Below are 16,110 nucleotides of genomic sequence, written 5' to 3' on the forward strand. Positions count from 1 at the left end.
TGTGTGAGAGAGAGAGAGAGAGAGAGAGAGAGAGAGAGAGAGAGAGCGAGAGAGAGAGAGAGAGAGAGAGAGAGAGAGAGAGAGAGAGAGAGAGAGAGAGAGAGAGAGAGAGAGAGAGAGAGGAGAGCACTGTTCCTAGGGCTTGAACTCAGGGCCTGATGAGTTCCTGCTCAAGGCTGGTACTCTACCACTTCAGTCCCAGCTCCATTTCTGACTTTTTCAGTGGTTAATTGGAAATAAGAATCTCATCCACTTTCCTATCTGAAGCAGCTCCAAGCCATGATCCTCAAATCCCAGCCTCCTGAATAGCTAAGATCTATAGGCATAAGTCACCAGTGCCCGGCAAGCAGTCTGGATTTATCTGTCTCCATACTATTCCATGATATTTATTTCTAATTGTTGCAATGGGTCATTTTTCTTTCAAAAAATAAAAGGCTAGAAATCTATGGCCTTAGTTAAAATAACCATCTTTTGCTAATCAGCTAGCATAACCAAGTTTAACTATTTTTTTGTTCACAGGTAAAACTATCCCAGTGGAATTAATTTTACCATCCTTTAAAAAAATTCTTACTTGCTCTCATTTTAATTGTAATTTAAGAAAATAAAAGGCCCAGAAAATGAAAGTTGCATTTTCTTCCTATTGCTGCAGTCATAGTGATTCCCCAATGGATAATTAACAACAAATAATGGAGGAAATAATACAGAGAGGCTCAGTAAATCTGTATGACTGCCCTTTGCTTCCAAAAAAATGAGAGAAACTCAAATTCCTTAAAAATAATGCAACTGTGCACCCACTTTCCATTTGAGTGAGATTAGCTGCAGGCTAATTCCTTGCAAAATTACAGGTGTGCATCATTGTTTCAAGTCTTCTTCATTCTTTTTTTCATATATTTTTATTGTAATTAATAGAAGGGTTACATTATATTTGCCAGATAAAAGGTGCATTAATTCACATTCAAGTCTTCTTCACTCTGAAGCAAGAGCTTCAGTCTTCCATGCAAACTCATGAGTTTATTTTTTCCATATTATAAAAATAAGCCTTTTTGTCTTGCTAAAGTTGTCAGACATTCAGTTCATCAATATTCAGAGCAGTAAGCCTTGTGTATCATGTCACTGGAATGGGTGGGGGTTGGGAAGTAGGGAAGTCTAGAACCAGGGAAATTTCCAGAAGAAATGGTATGGTATAGAAAAACAGTATTAATGTGCTACAGAGCCAAAGGCTACCACTGATTGAGTTTTCGATACAATAGTAACTCTGTTGTACTGGTTCTTACTATTCCCACACACGTTTTGGAAGAAGCAGTATGTATAATATCGGGAGGGGACCTCCCCGAATGGCATTCAGGAGCTTGTAACTTGAGGCGGGACACAAGATGTGCACTCAGCACATCCAAAGAAATAACACCAAATAACCCATCACCCTCTGGAGTCCCAGCCTGGCCTAGTGAATGGAGATTCTGAAGACAGAACATTGAAGGTGACAGTGGAGCTACAGATGGTGAGGAACAGAGGTTTTTCCTAAGGACTGAGCGGGTCTGAACTAGACATGAAAGGTTAAATGGCTTTTGTGTTGCTGGGGCTTGAGGGGGTGGGGAGAACTCAGGACTTCAAGCTCTCCCTTAGCATTTTTTTTTTTTTGCTTAAGACTAATGCTTTAACCACTTAAGCCACACCTTTTAGCTTTTTGCTGGGTAGTCTCATGGGTAGACTTTCCTTGCCTGCCCTAACTTCTAACTGAGATCCTCAAATCTCACACTCTTGAATTGCTATGATTACAGGAATAGCCACCAGTACCCAGCTGAGAAAGATGAATTAGACACAAAACACAGCTGTGCAAGGGAGTCAGACAGGTTGTAGAGGGGGGAAAAGTCCAAATTTATACAGGCAAGCAGTGAGGGGAAAAAAATATACCTTTGACTATGCCCGCTATTGGAATTTCTTAGATTTAGAAGTAGGAAGAGACCTTGTTAGCTGGTATATTGTATATATATATATTTATTTGTTTATTTGAAATAGGAAAGGGAAGGGGGAAAACAAGATGAGGGGAGGACTGGGGGAGGGGAATGGGGACAAAAACATCAGAAGGGGTATCAACGTGTGTGAAGTAATGCACCCACTATCTGGCAAATATAAGTGTAACCCCTCTATTAATTACAATAAAAATGTATAATGTCAAAAAAATAGGAAGAGATATTAGAAAATTGTTGACAGCTTCTGAAATATTCACTCCGATTCTTGATGGCAGAAAAAGGCCTTGCGAGAGAAATGGCTCCTGGATGGAATCAGCAGTGGACGGGAGCAGGACGAGATGAGGAGACAAAACCAGCAAGACCAGCACCAGATCCAGGTTCTGGAACAAAGTATCCTCAGGTAAGGCCTGCACTGAATACCCCACCTCTCCCTTCATTTGTCTTATGTTGTGTGTAGAAAAACCACTCTTCTTTTCAGAAGTACAATTACCACTTCCATTGGATTTCTAAAATGGTCTGAGGGAAACACCAGGACACAACAATAACAAAGCGCTACACCTGAGCATAAGAACACCAGACTTCTCCCCCCATACAACACTCTGCCTATTCCTTGAGATACCTATCTTTTAGCATTGTTGAGAATAATTTAAATGTGCATGCCTGCCTGAAGAATTAGGGAAGGCCAATGAAAAGGATGGTCTCAACATACTTTATGTGCAGGAATGAAAACTGAACAATGAAACCTGTTTTAAGAATAAGACGGATGTTAAACACGTCATTTGAAATATGATGTCAAAATCAATGTTAATAAATTCTTTAATAAAAAAAAGAATAAGAGGGAGACACTGGACACCAGTGGCTCTCATGTATCATTGTAGCTACTGAGGAGGCTGAGATTTTAGAATCATGACTCAAAGCCTGCCAAAGCAAGAAAGACCATGTGCAAATCCAGAAGTGAGCCATAGAGCTCAGCTGATGGAGTGCTAACTTTGAGCAAAAGAAGCTCAAGATCAGAGCCCAGGCCCTGAGTTGAAGCCCTAGGACCAGTTTTTTTCATATATTTTTTATTGTAATTAATAAAAGGATTACATTATATTCACCAGATAGAAGGTGCATTACTTCACATACATTGATACCCTTTCTCATGTCTTGGTCCCCATTTCCCTCCCCCCACCCCCATCCCTCATCTTGTTTTCCCCCCTTCCCTATCCAATTTCAAATAACCAAATGCAAATATATCCAATATATCAGATAACAAAGTGAAATACTGTAACAATATGAGATAACCAAGGGACAGCAAAAGAGATGAGAGATAACACAGTACATTAAGACAACAATCATTCATTATATGGCTTTTGTTTCCTTATCCTGGAGTTCCTTACATTTAGTGTCCTACTATTTGGCCTAATGTCTCTAGATTTTGTTCTATTGTAAATCTCTGCTAGGAGAGCCCAAGGTTTCTACTGATTATGACAAATGAGGGACACTGTTGGGCCTATGTTCCTTTGCGACTGGCTTACTTCACTTAATATGATTTTTTCTAAGTCCATTTCCTTACAAATAGGGCAATGTCATTCTTTCTGACAGCAGCATAGAATTCCATTGTGTATAAATACCACATCTTATTGATCCACTCATGAACTGAGGGACATCTAGGTTGGTTCCATATCTTTGCTATGGTAAATAGTGCTGCAATGAACATTGTTGTGCTAGTGGATTTAGTATGCTCTTGTTTATGGACAATTGGGTAAATGCCAAGTAGTGGAATTGCTGGGTCATAGGGGAGCTCTATGTTTAGTCTTTTGAGGAACTGCCATACTGCTTTCCATAGTGGTTGAACGAGTTTGCACTCCCACCAACAATGTAGTAGTGATCCCTCCTGGCCACATCCCCTCCAGCATCTGTTGTTATTAGATATCTTGATCCTGGCCATTCTAACTGGAGTGAGGTGGAATGTTAGCATTGTCTTGATTGCATTTCTTTTATGACCAGAGGTGTTGAGCATTTCTTCATGTGTCTATAGACCATTCTTATTTCTTCTTCAGAGAAGACTCTCTTTAAGTCTTTGGCCCATCTTTTAATGGGATGGTTGTTACTTTGGAGATTAGTTTTGGAGTGATTTAATTTTTTGAGCTGTTGATATATTTTAGATATGAGGCCTTTATCCGTTGTATGGTTAGTGAAGATCTTCTCCCATTCTGTAGGCTTCCTAGGACCAGTTTTTTTTTTTAATCCTCAGTTGTTTCTTCAAAGATATGAAATGTTTTTATATCATAGGTAATAAACAATTAGTTAAATAAAGTAGAATTTGGAAAACTTTATTCTTTGAAAGTCAACCCTTTGCTAAGCACCTCTTATCAAGAGTCTGGTTTATGCTAGTAGGTGCTTTCTTCATTCCTCAACACAGAACTCTTATCTCTGACTGTGTCCCAAAGTTAATCCCTGTTAATCCCTTGCAACTGCGCACACTCCTCCCTGCTTCTCCTCAGAACCTCTCTTAGGTATCTTTCCACATACTGAACCCCTATAGCTTTCTCTGCATCTGATAACTGAAGTGACCCCATCTGCTCAGACTCTGCTAATAAGTTAGGACAACACTCTAAGTAATCCCATAATATAGGACCCTAACTGCTTGCTTTAAGTAGTGCCTGAAGGCTCCTCGAAGTACCTGAGCTTCTAGGAGTATTGAGACTAGCCTGTGTACTTAGAGCACCTACCTCATCAAAAATCAAAATGGAGGAGGAATAAATATTCAATGAGGTCTGAAATACATGGAGCACTTTACAACGTAGTCTCTTTTCATCTTCATGTCCCTCCAACTATTACCTTCACTTTTGGCTATAAGTTTTAAAGTTCAGTGGTAGGAAGAAGCAGTTCAGCAGTGACCTGACAGGATTGAACTGTGTACCTGTAAAACAAGTCACCAGGGCCGGGAGTTTGGCCTAGTGGTAGAGCGCTTGCCTAGCATGCATGAAGACCCGGGTTCAATTCTTTGGTACCACATACACAGAAAAAAAACAGAAGTACTGCAGTTCAAATGGTAGAGCTCTAGCCTTGAGAAAGTCCAAGGACAGTGCTCAGGCCCTGAGCTCAAGCCCAGGACTGGCAAAAAAAAAAAAAAGTCACCAGCAAACTACATGGACTCAAAAAAGGCATGATTTCTTGAAAATCTTTGAATCTTGTACTGTTCCTTTGTTCTTTCACCAAACATTTCCTCACATGGAATCTTCTTCCATGTCATTCTGTCTGCTTTACTAAATTGCCAATTATAAGTCTGTTCATTCACTAACGGTTTTTGTTCATTTATTTGTTTTGTGGGCCCACACTGGAGCCTGAATTTAGGGCTGTTCCCTTAGTTTTTCTGCTCAAAGCTAGCGCTCTACCATGTGCACTCTAGCTCTACTTGTGGCTTTTTGTGCTGATAACTAAAGTTGAGAATCCCTTGGATTTATTTGTCTAGGTTGGCTTCCAACCTTGATCCTCAGATCTCAACCTCTTGAGTAGCTTAACAGGTGTGAACCACTGGTGCCTGGCTTACTAATTTCTGACATCTTCCTACAACTGAATTTTAGATCTTTAACCCAGCAGTACTCCAAGTGATATTAGTCCACAAATATACCAAAGAATGGTTCATTTTCTTAGTCTTGTAAAAATTAGGAAACATTTGCATTTGAATTAAATCATTTAACCCAGAAATCCTAAAATAATAGTTTTTAAAAGAATCAATATTTGCATCTCATAAGTGAAGACATGAACTCAGAGAAACGTGGGTGTTACAGTCAATAAAAGGTACATTTGGCCCTAAAGCAACCTAGGTTTTATGCTCTGCACTTGGAAAACGAGATGAGCTCTATAGCTATAATAGATACAGATGTTCTAAAATGGTAAAGCAGCTGATATGGACACGAATGTGTAATTGGTTTAGGGTTTCACTCTGTGTGCGCGCATGTGATCAGGACTGGTACTCTCACAGTACTGGGAATTGCACTCTTATTTGGCTTTTTCACCCAGGGCTGCTGCCCTATCCCTTGAGCCATGCCTCCACCTCTAGTTAATTAGAGATAAGTTCATTGAGTTTTTCTTGCCCAGGCTGGCTTTAACCCATGATCCTCAGATCTTAGCCTCCTAAGCAGCTAAGATTACAGGCATGAGCCACCAGCTCCCAGCTTATTCTTCTTTGTTTAAAAAATAGTCCCGGAGCTGGAGGCCTGACTCAGTAGTAGAGCTCCTTCTTGCCAAGTGTGGGGTCTTGGGTTCAAACCCCAAGACATTCAAAAAGGAAGGAGGAGGAAGTGGGAAAGAAAGAGGAAGAGAAGGAAGAGGAAAAGGAAGGAGGAGGAAGAGGAGGAGGAAGAGAAGGAGGAAGAGGAGAAGGAAGAGAAGGAGGAAAAGGAGGAGGAGGAGGAGGAGGAGGAGGAGGTTGCAGGTTTTCAGATTCAGTCTTTGTCCTTCCTGCGTTGAAGCAGTTTTCATTAGCAGCTAATTCCATTTCGATCTCCTGTTCATTTTGAATCACAGTGGGACCCAATGATGAAGCTGAACTAAGCAGAGCCATCCTCATCCTCTAAGCAGCAAAAAGGAGCCCAAAGCCAGAATGTGATTTATCTCTTGACTTAGGCACATGCTCAGGTGTGACTTATTTTTTATTCTGCAAAGTCCCTCAACTCTAGAATAAGAACTGAAGCAGGAATATCAGAATAGAACCTTTGCTACTGCTCAGAGCAAGGCGCCATGAGTTTTTCATTCCTTCTCTGCCCTGATTTTGTGCAATGAATTCAAAGATCTAACCTTCACCATTTAGACCTTTGTCTGCTAAGTGGAATACACAAGGCTGGGCAGTGGTCCTCACCTGCCTGACCTCCATTTCCCTGCCTGTAATGGTAGGCAATAGTTCATATACAGAACTGCCATGAATAAAGTGGCTTACAGAGCACCTGACATTTGCTAAGTGTTCAAAAAATATCAAGTACTACTCCTGATTAAACATCAAAAACATAGAATATTGCCAAGAATTCTTATCCAGGTGTTTTTATTTGGGGGCCAGCATCTTTCCCTTCTTTATTTGATTGCTGAGAGTAGATCTCTTTGAAATAAATGTCACCCAGATTCTCTGTATCTAGAAGTGACTGGTGAGTTTTGGTTTTTAAATTGGCTCAATGGCTAAAATGGTAACAGGACTTAATTTTATAAGGTTTTTTTTTATTATGGATTAAGCACTAGGCTAAAAACTTTATATATCTTATTTTATTGAATCCTCAGCCATTCAACAGGGGAAAGAATAAGTCATTACAAATTATACAGGTAAAAAGTTAAGGGCTAGGATTTTATTTCTAATTACAAGTCCTAATAAGCTGGATACTGTTGGCTCACAACTGTAATTCTAGCCATTCAGGAAGCTGAGATGTGAGGATTGTGGTTCAAAACCAGCCTGAGCAAACAAATCTAAGAGACTTTTACCTCCAATTAACTAGCAAAAAAAAAATGGAAGGCTCAGTTGTAGAGCTCCAAACTTGATATTTAAAAAGCCAAGAGCACAAAGCCTTGAATTCAAGCCTCAGTACCAGTATACACACACACACACACACACACACACACACACACACACACACACACACACACACACTTACAATTAGGGCCTCTTTAAGTATTAGCAGAAAGAATGAAATCATGGTGGCCAGATGGAGGCAGGGTGAGCCAATAAGGTTGATTGAGTTTCAAGGTCGAAACAGCATTTGTGTCCACCAAGGGGCCTTACTCTCAGGCTCTCTTCCAAGATCAAAGGGAGCATTTGTTCCAGGAGAAGGGAAGTGGAGATGGTTGAGTGGAGAGTGTAACAAGGACATTCCTAAACAGGCTTTTGGGGGAGATGGTTGCTTTAGGTTAAATCGTTTTCCATCCTAATCATGAAACAAAATTGTGCCTCAGATCCTGCAGAAGAAAAAGTTCACAGAAGTTAAAACCTGTAAACCCTATCTTGAAGGCCCTTTTTTTTTTCTAATCCATGCCCTGATTTTACTCTCAAATATATCTATCACCTTACAGAGAGCCATTCAGTTGGTAATTTAACAAAATTAAACACTGAAAGAGTTCCCTGACTCATACATAACCTTTAAGCAAAGCATGGCTCCTTTCTTATTTTTCTCTTTTTCTTCCAACAAGAGGTAACGTGTCACCAAATATGTGTGTTTCCATGGTTCCCATCCCTGAGTCACATTCTTAGCATTGGAACAGTATTATTGAGTATCCCGCCTGGTTTCCAGATTAATGCCTTTGTATGCAGCGTTCCCAGGAGCTACACTGAGCAGTTTCAGAATCACTACTTTAATCGAGGTTGCCTTAGCCTTATTCTCTCTTCTGACCTCTGAAAGGTCGACTTCCTGCTTGGAGGCACAGGTACACACACTTCCTGTCCAAATACTCTCAAATGGAGAGGCCTGCTTTGAAATTCTGTTCTGCTATGTCACTGCTCACCTCTGTCCTACAGCCAGTACACCCAATGTAATACCAAGCACATGCCCCACCTCCCTGGCACGAAGTCTCCAAAGGAGCTCAGCGCTCGCTCTGTGCCATCCATGTCTTGCAATCACCCAGAGAATCCATGATCTCCCTCCCTCCGCCAAACTGCCATGCACCAAGCCACACTGTCTACTGTTGGTCTGTGTCTCAAGGCCCCTGGAGCACCTGACAGAGAAATATAAGCATAACACGTAAAAGGTTCACTGCCAAAGAGAATGATCCAAACTCACTGCATTCACTTTGAGAAGGATAAGCTACTTAGGATTAAATATTCCCCTGTAAGATTATTTTTTGTTCTTTTTTTTTACCTACTTCAAAGTGCCCTTCTCACCTTCTGCCTTTTTTGAATGAACCTTGCACTAAGCAGAACCTGCTTCTTCCACCGTGTGGTACAACTGAGCAGGTACATCAGGAGAAAGTAAACTTAACCTCTGCCATGACCACTTCTCCATAAATGTAAATGGAATAGGAGAAAAATCCAATGCTCTTGGGAGCAGTCTCTCGGTCAGTGGACAAAAGAGACCAGGCAAGATCCAATTTCAAGAGGAAATTTAAAATATTGATGTTGAAATTTAAGTCAGTCATTTTGTTGTTGCTACTTACATCCTATTTAACCAAGTTTAGGTCAGTGTGATTTCTATGCAAGCTGAACCCCTTCTTAATGGTCTTGTCCAGCTGTGCTGCCCAAATGGACCTTAATGAAATTCATGTTTCACCGAACACAGTAGTTCGTGGGATACATGCTACCTGCAAGGAAGACATCACATTTCAAATACCCTTCCTTCTTCCCCCAATCAAACTCGCCACTCGTAATACCACAGAGCAGGAAGCTAACCAAACTATTCTCTATGGACCATGTATGATAGAAGAGAAAGAGAAACAGGAGGTGGGGGGAAGAGCCACCATTCGTTCCTTAATACATTTGCCATTGCCTAGAAACACTGAAGAACTTATTCTGAGGATGTCTTCTAGCATGTTTTTCACTCTCCATATTTGACTAAATGGCTTACCAAATTTGTAATCATTCATCTGTTGTTCTGTTCACCCCACTCCCCCAGCCCCACCAATTGCCTGATTATTTTTAATTCAGGAACCTCATTGCTAACAAAAAAGCTGAATAAATTGCAATTTCACCAAAATACACACACACACACACACACACACATGCATGCACACACACACATGCACACACACACACTCCTAGTACAATGTGTAACACATAGTAAGAATATTTGTGAACACAGATTGATAAATTAATGACTTTAGGAGGACTAGCTAAAGAAGCCTTGATAATAACTTGAGCACTAATGAGGTGGGGAAGAAAAAGTCTTGATCTTCTTTTAAAAAATAAAAGAATCTGGAGGTAAGACCTGGAAGATCATGATTCAAAGCCAGTGCAAGCAGAAAAATGATGAACACTCTGCCTACAATTAACTAGAAAACTGTTGGACTGGAGGAGTAAAATCTCCAGCACTGACTAAACAAGTCAAACAAGTGCAAGGGCTAAGCATGGTGGCTCATGCCTGTAATCCCAGCTACTCAGGAGGCTGAGATCTGAAGATTGCAGTTCAAAGCCAGCCTGGGCACTAAAGTCTGGGAGACTCATATCTTCAATTAACCACCGGAAATGGCTCTGTGGCTCAAGGGGTAGGGTGGTAGCCTTGAGCTGAAGAGCTTAGGGACAGTGCCCAGGCCCAGAGTTCAAGTCCCACAACTGACCAAATAAAAAGAAAGAAAAGAAAAGGGGAAAAAAAGACACAGAGAATGTACAGAACAACAAAATCAACAACAAAACCGGAAGTTTTCAATCCACCTGCAGTTTTATCTCGAACACACATGGGTCTTTGTGACTTTACATCCTTTCCCCCATGTATCATAACGTTTATTATCTTTCATGGTTTTTCCTTAATTCCACTATGAAATTGTGGTACAAAGAAGTTACAATTCCATAAGTCAGGCTATGAGTACATTGCAACTTGATCAAAATTACCCCTTCTATCATTCCCCCACTGAACATTCTTGAGAATACTATTGATACTTAGGGATGTGTCTTCTGATTTTCTACAGAAGATTCCAGAATTGTAAGCTCCCCAAAGCAGATATATCTTTGTATTTACCGATCCTTAGATCTTTATAACTTTTCCAGGGTGCTTTTATATTAATTTCTCCTTCAGAAGGACATTCAGTACCTTTTATACAAATTTCTGAGTATTAGTAGACTTATAATAAATCTTTGGTTGTGTTCACCAAGAAGAAGGAAAGAAAGAAAGAAAGAAAGAAAGAAAGAAAGAAAGAAAGAAAGAAAGAAAGAAAAAAGAAAGAAAGAAAGAAAGAAAGAAAGGCAGGAAGAGAGAGAGAGAGAGAGACAGAGAAAGAGAGAAAGACAGACAGAAAGACAGAAAGAGAACAGGAGGCAGAGGAGAAGGAGGAGAAGGAAGAAGAGAAGGAGGAGGAGGAAAAGAGGAAGAGGAGGGGAAGGAGAAAAGGAAAGCAAGAAGAGAAGGAGAAGAAAGAAAGCAATCCAGAATTGGGGGAAGAAACTAGTTTCATTGATTCGTCCTCTGAGTCTTGGTCTCACACACACACACACACACACACACACACACACACACACACACGTTCAAAAGCATAGACATATCACACCAGAGAAAGGATTTATGCTGCCATAAGCCCTAGACTTCATTTCCTGGGAGAGTCCCTGTGACCAGGCTTCCAGCCCAGACCACACCCACACCCACCCTGCAATGAAGCCTTTCTCCTTCACAAGGAAAATGCCACATGGCCTCTTTCGACCACCCAAGGGTAATGACTCCTTGTTGATTATTCTATGTTATATTAGGATAGGAATTTATATTTCTTAGTCTTCAAATAATAAGGCCCTGTTTGGAGGGTCAAAGAAGAACAATCAACACTAAGAAGCAAAGCAGAAATGAAGTGGGTAGCAAATAGAAAATGTAGTTTATTTCCTTCTATGGTTAGGAATAAATGTTAAGGGTTACAAGGCTTGGCACCAATGATTTGTTCTAAGTGAAGGCTAATGACTACTGACATCATCAAAATAAGTTTTGTCATTTCATTATAAGCTAACAAGTGACTTATTCACGAGAAATATTTTGTTTCCAGAATTTTTTGAAATGCTTATCAGAATCATCAGTGGACAGATCTTTGGCTTATTTTCCATGTCTTGGCTCTAAGAGCACATAAGGGATCCTGAGATATTCTTCGTAGCACCTGGCTAGAGGTCAAATTGGATTATTATTGCAATTATTTTTGCTATCACTAAATGTTTGGTATGTACTACAAGATTCTCCCCATGCTCTAATTAAGATCTACACAAGTGGGCTTCTGTCCTGCTAGAACATTTGAGAAGCCTAAAACCAACCAATACCATGGGCCATACCAACTCTAGGGTGGATATGGATTCAATTGAAAATTCCTCTTGTAACTTGTACGTGTTAGTGGCTGATTCGCTACAATCACCTTTCACTTTTCATCATCTCTGACAAACAAAGCTTCTAATTTCTATACTATTACTGTCATGGAGAGGGCTAGCTTTTCTAAATCTCTCACTTTTAATGTGAGTTTCATATCATGCTCACATCATCTTGCCCATAAGATTAATTAATATTCACAGTTATTTTTGAAAATGAGATTCATCCCCACAAATGCTGTTCAAATGAAATGTTTTTTGTTTTTTTTTTTAAATCTCCTACTTTATACATGGAACAATAGAGTCTGTTAGTGGTGGTTGGGAAGGAGGGAGGAGCAATGGATGAGACTGTCACAGGAAGTAGGAGTCTGATTAAGGTGCATCATAGGCATACATGGACATGTCAAAATAAAACCCTCTTGGATAGCTAATGGATGCTAATAAAGTATGTGGAAAATATTATTCAGCTTTCTAAACATCTGTTGTTTCCAATTATCAGAGCAGATGGCTTGACACTTGTTGTGATGTCTTTGCTGTTGACAACTTCTAGTTGTCTTGAAGCTGATGCACTGGCTGTGAGCCAATGGCTCATGCCTGTAATCCTAGCTATTCAGGAGGCTGAGAACTGAGGATGGCTTGAGGTGTGACCTAACCCGGAAAGCACCAGCCAAGAAAGAGTGTGAGGTCCTGACTTCACATTCTAGGTACCAAAACAACAACCACAAAAAGGTACTGTATTAATTGCATTGCTTGCTCTGTTCTTAAATGCTCAAGATTTCAGCAGTAGGGCTGGCTCAGGAGGAAATTAATGTTTGATGGTTGCCAAATACCATTGCATCCTCTGGCATGCTTCTTGTAACATGCGGCTGTTTAGTATGGTAGGTTAGATCTTCTTTGCTTTACATGTGCTCTTTGACAGTGGCTAGTTTAATAACCTGTTGAATATTATAGAGCAGTTCTTGTTTTCACGTGCATGTCAATGCATACAAGTATTCTTCATCTTCTTTCTGATAGTCTAGTGAAACAAACTATAATTATAATTGATAGATAACTAGTTGTCAAAGCTTAATGCTGGATTTAACCATTTGTTAGATTCCAAATTTCTTTTTTTCCATATATTTTTATTGTAATTAATAGAAGGGTTACATTATATTCACTAGATAGAAGGTGCATTAATTCACACACATTGATACCCTTTCTCATGTCTTGGTCCCCATTTCCCTCCCCACCACCCCCACTCCTCATCTTGTTTTCCCCCCTTCCCCATCCAATTTCAAATAACCAAATACAAATATATCTGATATATCAGATAACAAAGTGAGATACTGTAACATTATGAGATAACCAAGGGACAGCAAAAGAGATGAGAGATAACATAGTACATTAAAGATAACAATCATTCATTATATGGCTTTTGTTTCTATATCCTAGAGATCCTTTCATTTAGAGTCATACTATAGGGCCTTTTGTATCAAGGTTTTGCTCTATTGCAAATCTCTGCTAGGTGAGCCCAAGGTTTCTACTGATTATGACAAATGAGGGAAACCATTGAGCCTAAGTTCCTTTGAGTCTGGCTTACTTCACTTAATATGATTTTTTCTAAGTCTTTCCATTTCCTAACAAATGGGGCAATGTCATTCTTTCTAGCAGCAGCATAGAATTCCATTGTGTACAAATACCACATCTTATTGATCCACTCATCAACTGAGGGACATCTGGGCTGGTTCCATATCTTTGCTATGGTAAATAGTGCTGCAATGAACATCACTGTGCTAGTGAATTTAGTATGTCCTTGTTTCTGGACAATTGGGTAAATGCCTAGTAATGGAATTGCTGGGTCATAGGGGAGCTCTATGTTTAGCCTTTTGAGGAACTGCCATACTGCTTTCCATAGTGGTTAAATGAGTTTGCACTCCCACCAACAGCGTATTAGTGCTCACTCCTGGCCATATCTCCTCCAGCATCTGTTATTAGTTTTCTTGATCCTGGCCATTCTAACTGGAGTGAGGTGGAATCTTAGAGTTGTTTTGATTTGCATTTCTTTGTTGACCAGAGATGTTGAGCATTTCTTCAGGTGTCTATAGGCCATTTTTGTTTCTTCTTCAGAGAAGACTCTCTTTAAGTCTTTGGCCCATCTTTTAATGGGATGGTTGTTACTTTGGAGATTAGTTTGGGAGTGATTCAATTTTTTGAGCTGTTGATATGTTTTAGATATGAGGCCTTTGTCCATTGTTTGGTTAGTGAAGATCTTCTCCCATTCTGTAGGCTTCCTAATTAATTTACTAGCTATGTCCTTTGCCATACAAAAGCTCTGCAGTTCAATGCAGTTCCACTTATCCAGCCTTTCTCTGATTTGTTGTGATTCTTGGTCCTTATTAAGAAAGTTTCTACCTGTGCCAAGGAGGCCTAGTGTATCTCCTATTCCTTCTTGTAAAGTTTTCAGTGTGTCAGCTTTAACCTCCAGATATTGGATCCATTTGGAGTTAATTCTAGTGCAGGGTGACAAAGAAGGATCCAACTTTAGTTTTCTGCAGGTGCTTAATCAATTCTGCCAGCACCACTTGTTGAAGAGGCTGTCTTTCTTCCATTCTTTTTTTTTTGGCTCCCTTGTCAAAGATTAGGTGGCCATAGCTCTGTGGGTTAATATCTGGGTCCTCAGTTCTATTCCATTGGTCTTCACACCTGTTCTTGTGCCAATACCAAGCTGTTTTGATAATTATAGTTCTGTAATAGAGTCTAAAGTTTGGTATTGAAATTCCTCCTGTGCTGTTCTTCCTGCCAAGAAGTGTTTTTGCTATATGGGGTCTTTTATTATTCCATATGAAATTTTGGATTGCCTCTTCTATTTCTTTAAAGAATGACATTGGGATATTGATGGGTATTGCGTTGAATTTGTTGATAGCCCTTGGCAAGATTGGCATTTTCATGATGTTGATTCTTCCAATCCAGGAGCATGGGAGGTTTTTCCATTTCCTCAGTTCTGCTTTAATTTCCTTTTTCAGGGTTTTAAAGTTTTCATCAAAAAGGATCTTTACATTCTTAGTTAAGATAATTCCTAGGTAGTTTATTTTCTTTGAGGCTATTGCAAAAGGAGTTGCTTTCCTGATTATTGCCTCATTCTTCTCACTGTTGGCATAGAGGAAGGTAGTTGATTTTTGAGGGTTAATTTTATACCCTGCTACCCTTCCAAAGTTTTGAATCAGCTCATGGAACTTCAGAGTGGAGTCTATAGGATTCTTTAAATACAGTAGATTCCAAATTTCTTAATTACTTTTTATTGCATTGTATAAAGTCAAGTTTTATTGAAAAGTATAATTTGGCTTTGCAATATCTTTAACCTCCTGCTCATTAGTAACAACTCATCTGCTTATTACAAATAACTGACACCCTATAGTCAAACTTGTCTAACTAGGACTGGGGTTGTAACTCAATTAGTAGAGAAGCTTAGAGTTTAATCACCAGTACTGGGGAAAAAGAAAAAGGGCCCTCTTCCTATAAGCTGCCTGAGGTGACATGTGAAAATGGTTCACTACTCTCTCGACCCAGAAAACCCCACAAAAGCATGCAAGTCAAGAGGCTCAAATCTTCGCGTTCACTTTAAGAACACCAGAGAAACTCTGATGACCCAGGCCATCATGGGTATGCATATCCAAAAAGCTACAAAGTATCTGAAAGATATAACTTTAAAGAAGCAATGTGTGCCATTTCGGTGTTACAATGGTGGAGTTGGCAGGTGTGGCCAGGCCAAGCAGTGGGGCTGGGCACAGCATCGGTGGCCCAAAAAGAGTGCTGAGTTTCTGCTGCACATGCTTACGAATGCAGAGAGTACTGCTGAACTGAAAGCTTTAGATGTAGACTCCCTGGTCATTGAACACATCCAAGTAAACAAAGTACCCCAGATGCACTGCCAAACTTACAGAGCCCGTGGTAGGATTAACCCATACATGAACTCCCGTGCCACATAGAGGTGGTCCTTATTGAAAAGGAGCAGTGTTCCTAAACCAGAAGAGGAAGTTGCACAAAAGGTATCCCAAAAGAACTGAAGAAACAAAAACATATGGCACGAGAATAAATTTAGCATAAAATAAATGCAAATAAATGAATGTTGTTTCATTATTTTATAAATGTTCTGTGTTTCCTCTGATTAAAATTGGCCACAATTTTTTGCTTAAAAAAAAGGAAAAGAAAAAGGGA

The 16,110-nt window shown here is 39.8% G+C and overlaps 1 protein-coding gene across 1 annotated transcript in view; it reads left to right on the forward strand.

Moving 5' to 3' along the window:
• The window catches only part of Palmd (palmdelphin), a 57,379-nt gene that overhangs the window by 22,082 nt on the left and 19,187 nt on the right, over positions 1 to 16,110 (forward strand). Inside the window, exon 3 of the mRNA XM_090334255.1 lies at positions 2,246 to 2,370. Within this exon, the coding sequence (XP_090190381.1) occupies positions 2,246 to 2,370 (125 nt within the window). The remainder of the gene's footprint in view (positions 1 to 2,245; positions 2,371 to 16,110) is intronic.

This window comes from Megascapheus bottae, chromosome 6 (assembly GCF_031878675.1).
Source record: "Megascapheus bottae isolate mThoBot1 chromosome 6, mThoBot2.hap1, whole genome shotgun sequence".
Classification (NCBI taxonomy): Eukaryota; Metazoa; Chordata; class Mammalia; order Rodentia; family Geomyidae; genus Megascapheus; species Megascapheus bottae.